The sequence below is a fragment of the Trachurus trachurus genome (assembly GCF_905171665.1).
Source record: "Trachurus trachurus genome assembly, chromosome: 13".
Classification (NCBI taxonomy): domain Eukaryota; kingdom Metazoa; phylum Chordata; class Actinopteri; order Carangiformes; family Carangidae; genus Trachurus; species Trachurus trachurus.
In genome coordinates, this window is record NC_139892.1 from 34,038,381 (window position 1) to 34,059,041 (window position 20,661).

At 43.6% G+C, this 20,661-nt stretch overlaps 1 protein-coding gene across 3 annotated transcripts in view; it reads left to right on the forward strand.

The window, feature by feature from the left end:
- Positions 1 to 20,661, forward strand: part of rsrc1 (arginine/serine-rich coiled-coil 1) — a 133,500-nt gene that overhangs the window by 56,301 nt on the left and 56,538 nt on the right. For all 3 annotated transcript variants that reach the window (XM_083985478.1, XM_083985480.1, XM_083985479.1), the window contains exon 6: positions 14,284 to 14,335. In XM_083985478.1, coding sequence (XP_083841604.1) covers positions 14,284 to 14,335 — 52 coding nt within the window. The remainder of the gene's footprint in view (positions 1 to 14,283; positions 14,336 to 20,661) is intronic.

Here is a 20,661-nt window from a genome sequence, read left to right on the forward strand (position 1 = left end):
TGTAAATATGCCGGATTTGGCTCAAAGCTAATTTCCTAACATCCATAGTTGTCACATTTAAAGATGGACAGACATACCATAAAAAACAGATGACAATAGGAAGCTACCTGCGTAAATATAAGAAAAAACTGAATATAATATAACACGGGTCTTCAATGTCTTTCAGGCCAAGGACCCCCAAACTGATGGAGAGATGAAGTAGGGACCCCTTACTTTAAATATTTATAAAATTGTGTTATATTATATTAAACTAGGCCTAGTAGCCTACCATGTATACACGTACACTGGATTTAATACTCAGCTATTCAATTAATACACAGGTTTGTATATTCATGGTCGTGCCACTGCCACTATCAACAATGTCTTTCAACTGAATGATAATCATGATGACAAGCTATTCAAATTGACATTTTTATTCTAAGCATAAATGTGGAAACAAAGGTAAACAAAGATAAAATAAAGGTAAAACAAAACAAACAAAATTGTATAAGGCAAGGCAAGGCAGTTTTATTTGTATAGCCCATTTTTACAAAGTTTGTCTCAAAGGGCTTCACATGGCATCATAACAACATCCTCTGCCCTTAGACCCTCACATCGACTGAGGAAAAACTCCGTATAAGCAACCAAAGGTTTCATGACCCCCCTGCAGAACCTCTGCGGACCCCCTAGGGGTCACGGACCCCCTGTTGAATGCCTCTGTAATATAATATAATCGTGTCCTAAATGAATTTAAACAGCGGTCCGCGGTTACTGTACCATTGTTTACCCGCAACAAAACACAATATCTGCCAAATTTTCACCCTGATGTGACAATCAAGTGTCTGTTCAAATTATTCTGGTGCTTGATTTCTGCTGATGAATACCAACAGTACCTCCTCCTGTTTAACTAACTGTATGAGTGAATGACTGGCGCGCTAATTAGGTGGGCAATTAAGTTTTATGTGGTCTGAGGTTTGTTTTATTGTTCGTGTTTGTTTTGTGTTCGTTTTTTCAGCAGATTGACTGAATCATGCGATCAGTAGCGATGCAGAGAGAAAGACTGAAGTTAATTGCTCCCAGTGCTCCGCGTTCGTCTCGGCTTTTGTACACACACACACACACACACACACACATGCTCATTCAAGCAGGCACTCGTGAACACACACACAGACACACAAGCACCTCAGTTTGAATTGGACGATTTCTTGCTCTGGGAGAAATAGAGCGATGGTGAAAGAGGTGGCCTACAGCAGCTAATCAGTCCAGATGCACAGCTTCTTAGAGCGAAGTAGAAGAAAGCCAGCAGCTCAATCAATACTTGAAGAATCAGCCTCATCAGGATTATTGGCTCAACCGGCAGCGCTACTCATCGTTCCAGCACACACACTGTCCGGGGGAAGGATGGAAGAAGAGAGGGGTGGAGGCCTGGAGAGAACAAGGCCAAGGGGAGGGGGGGGGGAGAGATACGTCTTTGGTGTGGAGCTGGAACACGACGTGATGAAAGGCTGGTTCAGTCAGAGGTTAGTCAGGGTCACAGGGTTAGTTCAGATCATCCACAGTTATGTTTTCTTAAAGCAGAAGTAAGCAGAATATTTGTGTTAATATCATAGTTATATCTTCCCACAGCAATCACTTACATAGAGTGTTTGGTCTGAAACACGGGTCTGTCAGTCACTCTGCTCTGCTGTAAGCCGAGGAGAAAACTTTCCTTGTATCCTACAACCTTTATCCAATGAGGGGAGAGAACGGCATAAAGGGGCAGTCCTCTCTGTGTGTGCAGCCAAGGGATGCGCGTGAATGTGGTGACGTAGGGACGGGGGCGGGGACTGCTAACTCCATCAGCTGACAAGAAGTTAGCCAAAACGACCGGACCGCTTACTTCTGCTTTAACATATTGTTTCGTCATTCATTCATTAATTTTCTATAGCGCTTATCCTGCACTAGGGTCACGGGTGAGCTGGAGCCTATCTCAGCTGATTTCGGGGTGAGAGGCGGGGTACACCCTGGACAGGTCACCCGTCTATCGCAGGGCTAACATGTACATACAGACAACCATTCACACTCTCATTCACACCTTTGGGCAATTTAGAGTCGCCAATTAAAGCAGAAGTAAGCTGAATATTTGTGTTAATATAAGTCTTAAATAGTTATATCTTCCGACAGCAATCACTTACATAGAGTGTTTGGTCTGAAACTGTCAGTCACTCTGCTCTGCTGTAAGCCGAGGAGAAAACTTTCCTTGTATCCTACAACCTTTATCCAATGAGGAGAGAGAACGGCATAAAGGGGCGGTCCTCTCTGTGTGTGCAGCCAAGGGATGCGCGTGAATGTGGTGACGTACTGTAGGGACGAGGGCGGGGACTGCTAACTCCATCGGCTGACAAGAAGTTACCCAAAACCACCGGATCGCTTATTTCTGCTTTAACCTAACCTGCATGTCTTTGGTCTGTGGGAGGGAGCCGGAGTACCCACGCATGCAAACTCCACACAGTTTACATATTGTATGTGTTTTTATTTAAATCATTTGTCTTTCATATTGTAGGTTATTTTTAAAGGGTGATTGAAATTTAGTTTTTCTTTAATTATCAATTTTACAGCTATATTGTGTGTGAAGTGGAAACTATTACACATTGAGGTCATGAAGCATCCACTCCTTAAAGGGACAACGAGGAGTTTTGGAAAAGCGAAGCGTTTTCACACTACATTTATGAGCCTCCGCGCGCACCGTACATTTCTTTGACCGGGCGCAAGACGGACTCATGTTTTCATTCATCAATAATTAAAGTCAGAGGTTCAAAGAGGCTCACATACCACCGTAGTTCCGACCATAAACGGCGATGCGGCTGCGTTATTCTCATGATTCGCAACGAAGGAAACGCTGGTCGGCTCGACCAGCACTTCCGCCACCACTAATAATAACAAAATAACGATAGAGACAGAACGATATATGTATCGATACTGGGCCCATTAACAAGTGTGGGTAGCGGAGATTCATCCACATTAACGTGAGACTTTTTTATTACCGAATAGAAACTCCTCGTTGTCCCTTTAAGTGTTTCTTCATCTTTTTTTCTTTATTCTTTATTTGTACATATAAAAACAGTAAAGATTTCAATGTAGACTAGAAGGAAACGTGTGGGTAAATTCGGAGACCCAAGGAGGGCTTATGGAGTGACCCCACCCTGGTATTACCATTTACTTATGTAGAGACAACTATTTAAAAAAAAATAAAAGTCTCAATTAAAACCTCACTCTCACAGTGGATGGGCTCTGCTGTTGACTTAATGTCCTCGTTGCCCAGGTTTCTTTCTCACATTGACTCCTACAGTGCCTCGGAGAATATTTAGTCTGCACAGTCAGCTTTGTTAAACCTGCTTGATTTCAGTTGTTTTTGTTGAGGGCCTGCAAGCAGATTCTGGCTGGAAGCTTGGCAGTTTAAACAACTGATACCAATATAGCCATATACTGTAAATCATAAGGGTGAGCAGTTGAATAAAGGAACACCACCACAGCCCTGTGGATGTAGAAATAATCAGCTGGGTTGACAACCAGTCACCCAGCTCCACCCTCTGCCAAGTAGGCAAAACTCTCCTCAGGTGGTTCCATGTTGTTTTAATTGTCTTTATATGCAAAAACAAATTAATAAAACTTCAGATTCCTCACTCCCACAGCACTTTTTATATAGTTGTTTTTATTCAGTATTTCATAGGTGGAAACAAGTGAGTTCAAAAGCACAAAAGAAAACATATCTGTATAATTATCAGCAGTGGAGGCGGCTCTGGCGTTTCTGTTCTCTCTTGGATTTTGCTCTTGGGGAAGTCGCACCTCTACTCCTCCTTTTATTGAAGAGACATTGTACAGCATCAACAATTTATTCATGAAAAGATTCTGTGCATTACTCAGAAGTTTGCGTGCCTCGAAGTTTCTTTTGGGCGGACGGACGGACGGACGGACGGCGCCGCGCCACCAGACCGCCGCGCCGCACATGGCTGGCCTCGCCGTCCTCCCAGTGTCCCTCGGAGAGTTGAAGAGTTTAACCGAAGCAAATAGCTCGCCCGGGCCCACTGACAGATCGGCACCAACAGCTGCAGCCAGGACGGCACACTCGGACCAAGAATGTGACAAACTCAATGCAGCATCACTGAATACGGCAGGGAGAGACGACCCAGAGCTGTCTCTGTCTCGGGCTGGAACAACAACAAGAGGCCGAGGCTCGCTCTACTTTTGTCTCCGCTGTCGAACTTTAATTGTCTCATCAAACACTCTGTCTTTATCTGTGTCCGACTCTCTCTTTATATGTCTTTGTCTCAGTCTCTTCCTCTCTAATATGACTGCATATAGGATAAAGAGGTGAGAAGAGCCAGAGAGGGAGATTGTGGACAGATAAAGGAAGAGGAGAGGGGGAGGAGTGGGGGTGCATGGCGGGTGCTGGTGTTGATAATCGGCAAACAGATTTCCATGCTTATTACACTAATGATTTCATGATATTTGATGTGGCGGCGGGGGGCTGGGAGGATGTGGAAGGCATATATGTGGAGGGAAGGGGAGTGGGGAGGGGGGGGGGGGTCGCCTTCTCTTCTCTCTCTCTCTCTCTCTCTCATCTCCACGGCGCGGCTAAATGATGGAGTAATTTGAGTGACCTCTGACTTGGGGCAGGCCCAGACGTAATTGCATGTCATTCTGGCACTGGAGAGAGGAGGAGGAGGAGGAGGAGGGGGAGAGGGGGGCTCCACAAAATACAAAGTACCCCCCTCCCTCCCTTCCTCCCTCCATCATCACCCCCTTTCTTGCATATCACTTGTTTTTCTGTGTCTCCTTTTCATTTGAACCCCATCACTGTCTTCCTCTCCATCTCGCGGCGGCGGCTCACTCCCTGTGAGTGTTTCCAAAAAAAAAAACCAAAAAAAAAAAAAAAACACACCCCGCAAACAAAAGAAAGATTGCATTAATTTTCAAATGATGATATTACATTAAGCGCAGAGATCTCATATATCAAAACGTGAGAACTACTCCCTTACTGTATGTGCTTCATCTTAATGGTATCGCTGGATGTCAAGGGCATGGAGGAAATTAAATCGGAAAGTGCAGATAGACCAAAGAAGATATTATCTCTGGATGATTGCAGTTTTGATAGGTATTCCAGTGAATTTCATTTTCTCCGGATGGGGAGAAGATGAGTTAGCCTGCACATTTGCTCATTTTTCTTCTACATGATTTATGTGAGTTGAGTATAAAACTCTCTCCTCCTCCCCACCACCCCCCACCGCAACACCTCCCCCTTTATCGGGAACACATACATGCATGCGCACCCACACACACACATGCACGTGGGGTAGTAAATTACTGCTTTAGAGTTGTATCTCGGCTGGGGCAGTTTTACATGAGTCTATGTATGCCTACTTTTTTTTTTTTGTACGATTGTAGGTGGGCCAACCGCAGTGCACAGGCCCCCTTTGTGTGTTTGTGCACGCGTGTGCGTCCGCACCCGTGTGTCTACGCCAAAACACACGCGCGCCCGAGATAGCAGCAGCAGCAGCAGCAGCAGCAGCAGAGCCATCAGCGGGAATGATTCCAGGGAGACGGGGGGGGAGTGTCTCAGACTTGTTTACATTCTAAATACGTAATGAAATCTTGTTGGTAATAATGACGGGAATAAAAGTTTGGGAAATTGTAAAAGTGGTGAAGTTTGAGAAATGAGCCCCGGCCTGTGAAATAGCATTTGGGGGCAGGAAACGACATTATTATGCAGTGCTCCTGCCTGCCTGAGACATGAAGATGAACTGCTGGCGGGCCATAAAATGCTGTTAGCCCTAGCCTGAAGTATGGCACATTGTAAAAGAGCCCTGATCCCATATTGCCATTATATATAAAAGTATAGCCATACACAACATTATTTTTCATATAAGATGAGCTCAGATGCGGTGGCCCAGGCCCCCCAAATACATATACTGATAGGCAGATTTCCCCCCCTCCTCCTTATAAAATATATAAATAAACATATTGCCATGGAACCCATCTCTGCCCTGATCTTATAGACCTCGATATTAAAAACAGAAATATTGCATTTTCTAGGGGCTCTGTTTTCCCCTGTCCTCTTTTGGGTATGGGCTATATCTGTGTGTTTGTTTGGGGCGGGCGGGGGGTGGGAGGGGGAGAAGAGGAGGAGGAGGAGACGCAGAGGAAGCCTGAGCGAAATGCAACAAATGAAAGAAAATGGAAACAGATGAAGACTTTAAAAATATAATGAGATGAATATTGAGCGTATCAACTCCAGCATGAAGAGAGTTTGTAGAGGTGGGCCGCTCGGTTTGTGTGAATATATTGAAACTGTTTATTGACAGATAATAATGGTTACAGTGGCGCAATTAAGATTTATGTCACAATAGATGGACTGATGATGTCACTGATTTTCTCAGGATTATTTTTTAAGGACATTCGAAAGCTGTCGAGTGAGTTTATGCGGGTTCTTTACTTTTTCTTGCGACACAAGCAAGGGAAAAGGGAACGTGTGTGTCTGAAGCCAGGGTGTTGATGCTTTTTTACTGAATTTCTTTCTTCTACAAGTTTTCAAATATAACCCTCTCCGTTTTAAAATGGAGAAGGACATTTGTCATTGGGGTCATTCGGTTTCCCACCAGAAAGCGTAAAAAAGTAGGCTACACTTCCGAGTTTTTGTGAGACAAAGGCAGCTGGACATTCAACTCATTGAGAGTTATTTCCAACGTGTCTTATCTCAGGATTTAGAGTTGTGAGAGCTACTAGTAGTTTAAATTGAGCTAACAATCATCAATGACATTGTGAATATGATGTAGGGGATGACACAAAATCATCTTTGTTACCTGGAAACAACCTTCTCTGTCTAAATCATCTTAATGGGATTAATGGACTGTGAATATGTAAATCACTTAAAGGTGCACAGGATTGTCCCCAGAGTGCACGCACAAAAACCTGGCTGAATAAACTATATTTATTTAATCATATTTAGACAAGATGATGATCACAATGCAAGTTTATAATGGAATAACACTGTTTGACGGCTGCGAGGCGATCATCTATCCCCCAAAAGCCGTTTATCACATACTGCGTTTCATGTTGTGCACCATAAACTACTTTTCTTTTTTCTTTTTTTTGTTCTCATGTTGCCACTCTCAGCAGTAATCTTCCAAAAACTTTTGAGCAGGATCTTTTTTGTCTTTGTCTTGAAATTGTCTCGTACATTGCGGCGTGTACGTCTCGTGTTCCGTCGAGTTGTGGAGTTGTAGTGGAGATGAGATGAGCTCCACTGAGCTGCTGCTCCTCCAAGCTGCAGCAGGATGATGGTTTACTGTGTCTGCCCGTTCCAGGGCTCAACTAATCATCAGGAAGCTCAGCCGAGCTCCTCTCTCTTTCTCTCTCTCTCTCTCTCTGACCTACTACAGTCTCTATCTACCTCTTCACTCCTTCATTGTCCCGCCCTCTCCCCTTGGTTTCCTCCTCACTCTCTCTGTTTTTGTTCACAACTCAATTGACCTGGTAGTATGACCTGAACTGATTATGGTCATTATGAGTATATAAACTGAATGGATGGACAGATTATGTTGGGAGAGGATGAATGAAAGTAACAGTGAGCTAAATCATTAGTCTTGTAGTTTCTTAAAATCTTTGTAGAAATGAAACAGCTGTGTTTTCTTTCATTTAATTTATTTTCTTTCCTTCACTTTTATTTTCCTTTCCTTTCCTTTCCTCTTCTCTTCTCTTCTCTTCTCCTCTGTTCTTGGTCGGTCATAAATTAGACTCTTGTTGCTGTGTGGTCTGATGGACGGAGAGTAAATCATGCTGTAAGACAGTAGCCCAACCATCTGACCACAATCTGGCCAGAGACGCTCTATCTGACCTTTGCTCGGCCTCTCTGTGTGTCTGCTCTAACAGGCATTAATTCATCCGCTGACCCACCATGCTTAGCTTTGTCTGGCTGGCCTCAGGCCTAATAATGATAATAATAGCCCCCTTGGAGCAGAGCATGACTCGAAATAGATCAAATTTGCTGCTTGCCGTGCCTCATTATACACAGAGTAGCATTGTTTTTACCAAGTGGAGTGAGGGTTATTTATTTTTCTAATGGGACATGTTTATTTTTGACTAATGGGACAGGCGCTGGGCGAGCAGGCCGAGTTGAGCGCGTCCCGGCGTGTCTGTCGTCGCCATGGTGAGGTAGGCAAACAAGCTGGAGGCCTCCTGTGAGCGGACTGGACTTCCTGTCACATATAGGGCAAGAGTTAGCCTGAGTCAAGCGGGTGTTGGTGTCACTTCTTTGTGTTCTTTTGTGACTTGAAAAGAAGGATGTTTATAAAAGGGTGTTCCTTTACACCTCATAGGAAAGAGAGGAAGAATACCTGCACCATTCACATACCAGTCTAGATTTGATAAACACACATATAGAACAGAGAGCGAGTGAGTTTCTGCTTTTATCAAGTGTTTCACCCCAAAGTCTCAAAAGACAGATATGTCAAAAAGCCAAACACAAACACTAATTGCCAGATATTCCAACAGGGGGCAACATGTAAAGCACCGGTTTGCTCCAGCAGAGGTGTTGGTGGGACGGTGGCAGGGTGAACAGAGGGAAAAGGAAAAGTAGGCAGAGTTTGAACTTCTTTATAAGCTTCTTTTTCATCGTTTTATAAAAGTTTTCACAAAAGCACAACCGAGGGGAACGCGGCCGTGATTCAGTCAGTGAATGGACGATGGTCAATTATTCGTTGGGTTTGCGACAGTGACGGACTGGCACCAAAAAGAGACCCTGGCATTTTTGACAGAGAGGATACACATTACACAAACTCTATATGTAGTATACTGTATATACATAGCAGTGATCATAATGATGATATGACAAGAAAATGCATTGATCTCCAATAGCAGGATTCGAACCCAGACCATTTTGACATCACAAATTTCTGGCGACCCCACGATTACGTGACTGCACATGATCGCGAGGTTGCCAAAAATTTGTGATTTGCTGTCAATCAAGACGCGCCAGCTCAGATATTTTTATATGCTGCATTTCATTTGAACTCGATTTATATTTGAGAAAGTGAAAGTATAGAATAAAATTGTTCAAGATTGTGTGTGGTGTTTTTAATCATAATTAAAAAGAATAATAATTAGTTAAAAAACATATTTTATCAGTAATTTTCATTTCATTCATCAATTACTAGACATTTCAGGCGACCCCATTTGAATTCCAGGCGACCCCAAGTGGGGTCCCGACCCCAAGGTTGAAAAACACTGCTGTACCCCATTTCTTACTGTGTGTTCAGTCTTTTAGAGTTGGCCGGCCGTAAACAGGTGTATAAATAAATAATACAGCTACATCAGCACACCTGCATCTTCACGCGGCCACTTATACGATACGATACGATAAACTTTATTGTCCCGTTCAGGGAAATTTGTCTTGGACACTGTAGCTGCGCCATAAATGCCTTAAAGGGATAGTTCAACATTTTTGAAAATTGGCCCATCGCCATGATCCCCCTAGTAATAGCAGTAGGTTCGTTACCTTTAATTGTTGGTCCAAGCTGCTTTTAGATCGGGGGAGAAGAATACCGAGCGGCGCAGCTACACTACGGAGGCTAATGGAATTTCTTGGTTTTGCTCATCAAACTCAGCAAATACACAACCAAAAAACTCAAAAACGCTGTGGTGGACAAGTTGTGACCTGCACATTCACCACGCTATGAGATAATAGCGGAAAGTTGCGAGATGGAGTTGTTTTAGAGGCAAAGTCGGACTTTACACTCTAGACGGCTGCTCGGCGGAGTGATTTCAAAAGCGCCTGTTTACTGCAGATACGTCCGTATACTACGGCACTGGCTGAGGTGCACACACTGTGTCCCTCCGACCAGTGGTTCACTGAAGAAAGTAGTTCCGAGTATTTGCTTCACTTCTCTTAACTTTCCGCTATTATCTCATAGCGTGGTAAATGTGCAGGTCACAACTTGTCCACCACAGCGTTTTTGAGTTTTTTGGTTGTGTATTTGCTGAGTTTGATGAGCAAAACCAAGAAATTCCATTAGCCTCCGTAGTGTAGCTGCGCCGCTCGGTATTCTTCTCCCCCGATCTAAAAGCAGCTTGGACCAACAATTAAAGGTAACGAACCTACTGCTATTACTAGGGGGATCATGGCGATGGGCCAATTTTCAAAAATGTTGAACTATCCCTTTAATAGGTTTAGGTTAAATTAATGGCCACAATGACAAAGACAAAAAGCAAAAAGAACAATACACCCCAGCCATATTAATCCAACAGCATTGCACATATCCCATAACATAGCACATATTCCATAACATAACACATATTGCACACATCCCACAACACATAGCACATACATACACCTCATAAATTCACTTCATTACGCAGCCGTTGTGGCATTTGCCCATATCGCCCTATGGCCAGTCCGTCCCTGCTTTGCGATGCCTCCTCTTGTCCACGTGTCGTTGGGTGAGGCGCTGAAGCCTCGACTGCTCCCACTGATCGTTCTGACTTCAGCGTCCGTCACTCTGTGTGTGTACTGTCTGCATGTGACACTTTTGTCTGTTGTCAGGTGAACAGCGCTGCAGCAATTTCCCACATCAGTGGCTCTGTACGAACCAGCCGTTTCACAATAATAAAAGTCTGATCGTTTCTACTTTATGAAACCTATCCAGTCGACGGCGGCTGTCTGATCCCGTCTGTCTCTGGTCTCCTCCTATTTCCGTATCCTTCTTCATCATCCTCCTCTAATTTCTCCCTCATCTTCCCTCGTCTTCTCACACTCCCTCTTTCTGTCTGCCATACATCCAGAGCTCTGAAGAAAAACAAAAGCAACTTTGTGTCTGTCTTGTCTTTTGTCCCCCCCCTCCCCTCCCTCTCTACATGGTGTGATAATCTAAAGCCCCTGTAAGGAAATTCGCTGCTTATTTCCAACACACACTCCCCTGCTTCACTCTCTCCACACACACACACACAGTCCTCCTCCTGGTGTCTCATATTTGTTTGTGTGTGTCGAGGAGGCACGGCTCTAATTGTGGGGCGAAGCCACTTCAGATGCAGCGGGCGCCTCTCTCCCAGTGGGGGGAACGCCGATCTGCCTCTGGGGAGCACAATTAACGCCTTTTTTATTGTTTACTAATGAATTACACACAGAGGAAGCGGACGCGCGTGTGTGCAAATTAGAGTGAAAAATAGAGAGTTTGTCGGGAAGCAAAAACATGAAATGTCACGTGTGTGTGTGTGTGTGTGTGGGTTGTGCGTCATTCTGTTTGCTTAGTTGTGAGCTGACTTGCGAGCACCTTTTACTTTCACTTGTGTTGATAATTAGATATTAATTAACCCGTCTCAGGGTCAGTTTAGCTCTGTAGGCAGGAAGTTCACACTTACCCTGCTCTTTGTTTAATTCTCTCTCTCTTTTCTACAGATATTAACTGTAACTTTGATTGACAGAACATTGACAACTATTTTGATAAACAAATAATTGCTATAATTATCATCTAGGTGAAAACTATCAAGGATTGAGTCCAGTGAATGCGAACGTAATAGTTTCATTTTAAAATGATTCCTCACTATTTTCTGACACTTTATAAACAAAAGGATTGATCCATTAGTGGAAATAATGATCTGCAGATAAATCGATAATGAATGTAATAGTTAGTTGCAGCTCTGGCAGGTTAATTGGTAACACTAAGTACACACTATTAAGCATTAATAAATACTGAATTCATCATTTATAACACATGAATACTCATTAGTATGTAGTTTATAAACACAGTTAAACATGTTTTTACTCATCATTGATAAGCACCAACTGTATAAACTACATACTAATGAGTATTCATGTGTTATAAATGAAGAATTAAGTATTTATTAATGCTTAACTAATGCTTAATAGTTTGTACTTATAATAAAGTGTTACTGGTTAATTCAATGCTGAATCAAACATAGAAAAGAAGAGAGAGAGAAAAAAACCATCTCTCCAGTGCTTGATGTGAAGGCTGGTGTTTTCCCATTTACGTGTGGCAGGAAGGTGACGGTTGCTTTGACATCACTGATTAGTGTTGTAAGAGAAGCAAGTTGCCTGAAAGTTTCAGCAGCGTCACACAATGCAGCAGCAGTAGTCTGTCTTGAGTGATTCAGTGTCTTATTACCCTTCAAGAGCTGGAAGCTGTGTGTGTGTGTGTGTGTGTATATATATGTGTGTGCATTTAGGATGCATGGCCTTACACATGCCTCAAGGCCAATGTAAACAAATGCTAATGTAATTATTTCGGGGGGCGTCGTAATAAACTGTAACTAAGATGATTGCGCGCGCACAGGTTAGTTAAGCCGTGGTGCGTTATTGCTGTAAATGAGTCGTCACAGTTACAAAGACTGATTTCCCTGTGGTTGTTATTGTTCGGCAGGCTAAGCCCCGTACCGGTTAAATGGGTTCAAATCCTACTCAGGACAGTCATTTTGTGGCATGTAATCCCTCCATTTGCTCTAAGACTGTTCACATAAAGGCAAAGATGCCAGAAAGCAAGAAAGAAAATAGACTGAAATGTGCCCTAATCAGTTCTTCATGAAGGGGAGTAGAGGATGTGTGTGTGTGTGTGTGTGTGTGTGTGTGTGTGTGTGTGTGTGTGTCTGTGTGTGGGTGAAGGCCTCAAGTTTTCTTCCCCTTCTCCGACATAATAGTGATTGGTAATTTCAGCTGTCGAGCATTGCAAGTCAGTGTGAGCGTGATCCATTATGTCACCTGCTACAGGGGGATACACGCACACACACTCACACACACACACACTCACACACACACATATCCATGTTGCATTAAGTGTGTGTCAGTCTGTGTCTGTGCGGTGCCTTGATGTGCGTTTCCATCTAGGATACAGCACCCTGACATCGCTACATTAAAGGGGGTCATTATATTTCCCCGACTGCCACCGAAAAGTGACGTTTTTACAAAGTGACAAGTTTACAGTTTGATAAATCAGATTTTTTTTTTTTGCTGTGGGTGGGTCGGGGGGGGGGGGGGGGGGGACAGAAGAAGGAAGGAATGGTGCGGAGGAAGAGCCGGGTTATCTGTGGTGTCGGAGGAGGAGGAGGAGGAGGAGGAGGAGGGAGGAAGCGCTGCCTGTCAGCGACGCCCCGGCCCTGTCGTCTAAATGATGCTCCCAGGCAGCGGATTCAGATCCCATCCCCATTAGCATTTAATTTCTCTCTAATCCTACACACAGTCTCCGCCGCTGCATGGTAACGAGGTCCGCCGCCGTGCCACGGTAGCACCGGAGAAAAAAAAAAAAAAAAAAAAAAACCTCGGAGAGCAATCTGCGGCGCGCTCGCCTTTTATAGCTCCACGCCCTGTCGTAGCCATCATTCTTCCTTGACAATTAAGACCCTCAAATCTAATAGCAGTGATATTGGAATTACAGCAAGGCCCTTTTGAGGGCATGTCAGGAAAAAAAGGGCTGCACCTCCCAATACAGCTGTCAAAGCACGAGGCCCTCCCCCTCCCGTTCGTGCCCGCTAAGCGTTTCTGATGCATACACACACACACACACAGACACACACATGATGGGAAGGGGAATATGTTGAGTCTTTGGCTGTGATCTTTGTAAAATGTGCTCTCTGTGCCCTCTTATCCAACTCTCTAAAGACTTGTTACAGCAGCTTTTGTTTTCTCTCTTCTCCTCTCCCTTCTCCCTCTCTCTCTCACTCTCTCCCTCTTTGTCTCTAAATTTCTCTTCATCTCTTCCTCATTGATTCTCCCTGGTGTGTCAGGGATGTTGTTGCTTTCTGTTTTTTACTAGCAGGGTTTTTTTTTTTTTTTTAAAGAGACGACTAGACTATAGCAGCGCGCCGGAGTCGTCCCCCCGGTGCTCCGTGAGGACAGTTTAAGGGAACATTCGGCTCTAATGGCTGCAGTTAAAGATTATCATGGGTAAAATATATTTCAGCCTGAGGGACGCAACAGTTTCAGAGCTAGATTATATAGATAAAGTTGTGTTAGTGTGGAGGCTGACTGTCCTGTCACGAACTGCGCTTTGTGATTTCTCAGGCACTAGGGTAACAGTGGAAACAGGTTGATCATCCCTTAAGAGGACGGCTTAGAAAGCCTCTGAGTTAACAAGTGTCTCTCCTGCTCTAAACGCCCTCAAGCAGCACACTGAGCCCTGCAGCTCCAGGCTCCGTTCTGCAGCTGCCCCCAAACTCTGACCCAGACAGAATAAGAAACTCTGCGTAGGAAGGAAAATAAAACATCACATTATCGTTGGCGACTAATTTTCTCTCTTATCTTCCTCTGTCGCTCTTGTGCAGACTCCGGCGGAGCAGGCTAAAGTTCGGATGCACATGGTCCTGCAGGCTGCAGGTAAGTGGATGATGATTCTGCTTCTCTTTCTTGTCGCAGCGTGGTGCAGAACAAGTGTCAGGATCTCCACACTCGATGCTGATACCAGTTTCTGCTCACTCACTCACTAATGCTAAGTTGTAGGCACTGTGAGATAACACTATGGAGTGTATACTGTACCTACCTGTCAGTGTAGCATTTTATTCATGATGGAGGCACAGCTCCAGGGATGACAGTCTTAATTGTTCTGTCAATCCACCACAGTTTCTTTAAGGACATGTGCTTTCATTCATAAATGTACCCTGCTCTGCACTATAGTAATAATTTATAAGAAAAAAGAAAACACACATTACATTTTTTTATTTTTTTTGCACCACGTAGACATTTAAAGGGATAGTTCAACATTTGGTAAATTGACCCATTGCCATAATCCCTATAGTTTTAGCAGTAGGTCTGTTACCTTTAATTGTCGATGCAAGCTATTTTTAGAACAGCGGAGTAGAGATGTGAGCTGCTCAGAGCTACGCTACTGAGGCTCATGGGATTTCTATGTTTCCCTCATCAAACTCATCAAATACACAATCCAACAACTCCAAAACGCTCCTGTGGACAAATTGTTTTTGAGGTAAATTCATGCAAAACTGCTGATGCACGTTCACGTTGGGGGCAGTTTTTTGGCAAGCAGTCTCTGCATTGCCTTGAAACCAACTCTGTCTCATAATGTTCCGTCGTTATCTCATAGCGTGGTGAATGTGCAGGTCACAACTTGTCCACCACAGTGTTTTGGAGTTGTTGGATTGTGAGTTTAATGAGGGAAACCAAGAAATCCCATGACGGCAGGTAAAAGTAGGCTAAAACATATTAAACTAACTGAGAATTCAACCACACATAAGTGCTACTGGACATATAATCAATTTTAGACATTAAATTACTTTTATTTAATATTTAATCCTTATCTCCTATATAAGTGCATTGCATTTTTTCATGACGGTATTGAAATTGATACCGTTGCTATTTTTAAACACCTGCAGTATACGGTATTACCGTAATACCGCCCAAGCCTAATACACATACACATACACGTACATACATACACATACACATACATACATACATGCATACGTAAATATTAGATATTAAATATATATAGATACAAATGTGTGTATAGCAGGGGAATAAAAGAAGATGACTGTAGTTTTTACCATCATCAGTGACACAGAGTCTCATGTGTACACCCCCCGGTGGAGCTGGACGGGCTTCAGGGTTGACTTCCCACACTCTCAGCAGCCCTCCCTGCAAACACCACACGCACACGCACACACACACACACACACACACACACACACACACACACACACACACACACACACACACACACACACACACACACACACACACACACACACACACACACACACACACACACACACAGACACACAGACAAATGCATACACACAATCTCGGCTTTTAGTGCTTCTGGGCCCATATTCACTGCAGCTTAATTTCAAACACTCCTCCCAGTACATAAGTCATAGATGTCACCATGCACGCGGTGTATATATTCCAGTGTGTATTCGAGGGGTAGAGTTGCGAGCCAGATGTGACAGGCAGAGATTGACTGTGGAGAAAGATGTCTTCATGTTTACAGTCATGCACACACACACACAGACACAGCCCAGTACTTCAGAACAGGGCTCTAATTTCACCACAGGAAATATATGAAAGAAGCAGGCATCTATACATCATCTATAAAGCAGCCAGCAGCCACACTCTTTACCACACTTAAGACTTGCTCAGCCTTACTGTAGGCCCAGACACAACTGCAGTCCCCCTGCTGTGATTCCACCGATACAAACTTTGTGAAGCATATTTTACATATTTCATCATACTTTGTATCGACTCTGCGTAGTTTACATGTGGGAATTTTTTTTCGGAGCGGGGATAATTAAACTTTTGTTTTACAGTCGCTTTGGAAAAATGGAAGTTTCTCCTTTTTGCTCAAATATGTTTTGTGATGTTTTGTGTGTCAGACAGCCCCACTCTCCCTGCGCCGCCACCTCAAGGCTAATGTTGCACTAATAGCGGCGAGGCATCATTAAATTGAGCATGTGGCTTTGAGTGCAGCGGGCCAGACTGGTGCAGACGTCGGCCCAGGGCCAGGCGCAGGGCTAAGGGGAGAGGGTTTAATGTGCTGGACATGTCTCTGGTTTTCCTCTCTCTCCTGGAGGCTTCCAGAAGAACAGGTTTATGGCCTAGTCAAAGATTGTCTTCAGCAGAGAGGCCAGGCTGGCCTGGTTCAGGCCTTCGGGTACCCGTGATCATATCACTTACAGTAAATTACAAATGGACAACAGATTTAAACTTGATAAAGCAGCTTTTTATGAGGTAATTGCACTGATTTATCATTTGATTTCTGCCTCGGTTTCTGCTGCCTTTCCTCCGCTTTGCAACTAACCATTGAACGCCCTTCATAATTTAAATCATGTTTTTATAATTGCGAATATTTGAGTTTTTTTTTTCCTTCTCAAGTCCTCTGACCTGCAGCCGCTAAATCCCTCGCTCGCAAATCTCCTAAACGGATCCATCTCACCTCACATCTCGTATTTCCACTTATTTCCTACATTTTCATCTCCTCCCGTCCCACTCTGTCTATCTGTCCCCTCACTCTCCGTCTCGCTGTCTTTGTTCCAGGGTTGTTAGCGGACAGAGTGAGATAGGGATGGAAAGAGGGAGGGATGGAGGGCGAGAAGGAGGCAGCAGATGTTGGGAGGTTGTGTGAATGTTAATGTCCTGACGTGGCCGTGGAGCTTAAGCCTCCTCCTCCTCCTCCTTCTTCCCTCCGTTCCTCTCTGAGCGCCCGCCAGGCTTTCTCTCCCGGGGTCTCCTGACATCCTTAAAGCCCGCGGCTCTCCTCTCCTCTCCTCTTCTCTGCTCTCTACTGCCTCTTTCTCTCCCATCCCCTCCCTCTCTCCCTCCTTTTGTCCGTCTATGGACTCTCTCTAGTCAGTAGAGAGCAGATCATCCCATGGCTAAAGCGGCTCAGGCCTTTGTGTTGGGGGGCTCTGTGGACCTGTAATGAGCCCCCTCGGCTGGCCCGCTGGCCTGCTTAGCGCTCACTGGGGGCTTTGAATGTGAGCGTGTTTGTGTGTGTGCGCGTGAGTGTGTGTGTGTGTGTGTGTGTGTGTGTGGAGTGGGATGAGGGGGTGAGAGGAGGAGGGCAACACTGGCCCCCAATGAAAGAGCTGGATGGATATGTTTATGGGTCACTTCCTGCTTGGCCTACATATTACACACACACACATGTGCATGCACACATATACACACATACACACTACAGCAATATTTCCAAGACAAACTCATTTATTAATTTCATCCAAAAATATTTTTCACAATATCATTATCTGTAAAGTTAATATTTCTTATATACACAACATTTATGATTAAAAAAACACATTTTATTATTGTCAAACTATTTATACTATACATACATAAAATATTTAGACTTTAAATTAATATTTATCATTAATTTTGAAATATCTTATGTTCAATTATGTTACAGTATTACCATCTAAAAAAAATCACAGTTGTAAGAAAGAGACGAGTTTGAGAGCAGTGAGAAACTGTTTCTGTGTTTGTTGCACAGAATATTTGTTTACTTGGTTGATTGAGTTTTACTGCTTGTTTGTGCTCAGGATGCTCTGGGCAGATTGCAGGGAGATGTCCTGCACAGGTTATCAATGAAAGAGGAGCTTTATCTGGACTTTGCTGTGACAGTGTTATTTAATATCTTGGTTAAGAGCAGCGCTGTCTTGGGATGTTGTCTTACAGGATATTTCATATAGTACAGACGCACCAATGAAAATCTATGATTGTCATGGCTAAATTCATTAAACAGTGGTGTATACACACTGTGCCAACACAGACACACCCAAACACACACCTTCATATCATTCGTGTGCGAACAGTACTTTAAATTGACTAAGAAGTGTGAGAGACCAATCAACCAATCAAAAGTCAGCATTATCAGCTGTTATGGTAAACATGGTGGCCTGTTCATCTAATGCGCTGTTGTTCACCTAAACAAGCTGACACAGTTCACAAACAATAAGTGTAACATTTCATTTTGATGACATGTCAGTACAAAGATAACAGCTGAAACTCACAAAGCCTGAACTCTTTGTACAGATCCAGAATCAGTCTTTTAGCTGCTAAGTTTGAGGTGTTTCATCTGAAATACTGTAACACTGTACTGGATTTTGTCCCCACTGATCCGTGTCTCATACAGAATATCTTCACTCATCAGTCCTGATGTTTGGTGACTTTTTTTTTTTTTTGTTGCAGCAGCATTTCCATGTGTTGTTACTACACCTGCCCTCTTCTAGGATGATTATGGGGTTTTATTATTCTGCTCTCATCAGTCCTTTGCTATCTACAAGGTGTCTGACAGCCATACTGTTGTCTCTCCCATGTAGCACCCTCAGAAACATTCAGGTTTTTTTTCACAGGCCCTGTCATAGTACACATTTCTCCTTATTCTGTATCATCGATACACACAAGATGCTCGTATACATCACTTATATTCATGTACTGTAGCAGTTACTTTGAAAACTAGTGCACTCACAAAAGAAAATACCTTCATTCATTCATGCACACACACACACACACAGCAACCACGACACCCTTACATGTGTATTATGCTCTTTTTCTTTTCAGCCACTTGCTTGGTTCTTGGCTCTTTTCATAGCAGTGTCCATTTCCACTCAAATGAGCATGAGCGCTGTGCGCGGCAGCGGCAGCGGGCCTCTCCTTATCCACACATCAATAGGGAGTGTTTGCAGAACACCCACTAAGGACCTGAGGGCCAGGGGTCATCAAAACCTCCGTCTTCTCCCCATTTGAACCTTTGACAGCAGCAAAACAAACAGTCCTTAAGATCTCATCAGAGGCTTGAACTTGGCAGGGGCCCACTGGTGTGAATTAACTTTTTCTGTCGGGTTGACAGTTTGACATCTGGTTGGAGTTGGTAGGAAGACATTTTTTAATTTGGAAACTTATCTGTATGATTGTAATGATGTTGAACAACTCAGTGTTGGCTTTATCACTGAAGTTACAAACTGTGTTTTCACTGGGGGAAAAAAAGTCTTAAATGGTTTTATCAAGAAGTTACTTTGGTGCTGTACAGATTCTTCCTAAATTTGATGCTTTTAAAGAAGATTAAAGCAGATATCAGCTTCACGGCCGTTTCGGCTAATGCTGCGTTCAAGGCAGGCTTTTGAAACCGTAAGTTACAGCTTCAAGTCACAACTACGACTTGGTAGCGTTCCAGGTAACCCGTAGCTCGTGTTTTTACCATCCTGTTGTCTGTGAAAGTTCCCTATAACGGCCACTCGTAACTTCCGACCCGTGAACTCGTACCAGATCGAACTGGTATGACTTCACAGGAAGGAAAAACACAAAGTACGAGTTTCTTTGAACGCACCATGAGTTAGCAGCCCCCGCCCTTGTCAGGCATCAATTGGTCCTCGTGCTACATCACCACATTCACGCGCATCCCTTGGCTGCACACACAGCCCTTCATGCCGTTCTCTCTCCTCATTGGATAACACTTGTATCCCACAAGGAAAATTTTCTCCTCGGGTTACAGCAGAGCAGAGTGACGGAGAGACTCGTGTTTAGGCTGAAATACTTCATGTAAGTGATTGCTGACGGAAAATAGGACTATTTAGGACTTATATTAACAAAAACATTCCACTGATATCTGCTTTAATATGGAACATTTAATCCACGTCTCTCTCCTCATATAACTTCTGAGCATATGAACTGAATGAAGTGTTGATATGTATTTTATTTAGCAAAAGTAAATGCATTTTAAATGTTTGTGCTGTGTTTCAGGATTTCAAAGCCTCAGCAAAGTAGCAGTGTTAAAGCAGCACCATCTCTCTTTGCTCCGTGTTATAGAGCGTCATTAACACAGTTTGAAAAGTCCACAGGTATTTGAGTGAAATGAACAATACTGGTCAAAGTTAAAGGGATACTTCACCCAAAGTCGATAATTCACCAATTTTTCTACTCACCGTCATGCCAAGGAAGGGTTCGGAGAACTTTTCAGACTTATCAAAACACTTTTGGAGTTCCAGGGGGGGTCCGGCTGGCAACAGGGTTTTCATATAATGGTGGCGTTTTGATAACTCTTCTTCCTTCCTTGGCATGATGGTGAATAGAAAATTGGTGAATTATTGCTTTTGGGTGAAGTACCCCTTTAAAGTTAGGGGGGAAAAAAATCAACTTTATTTGTTTATTTAGACGGGACAATGCATATTGATGTAAATACACCGGACTTAGCACTG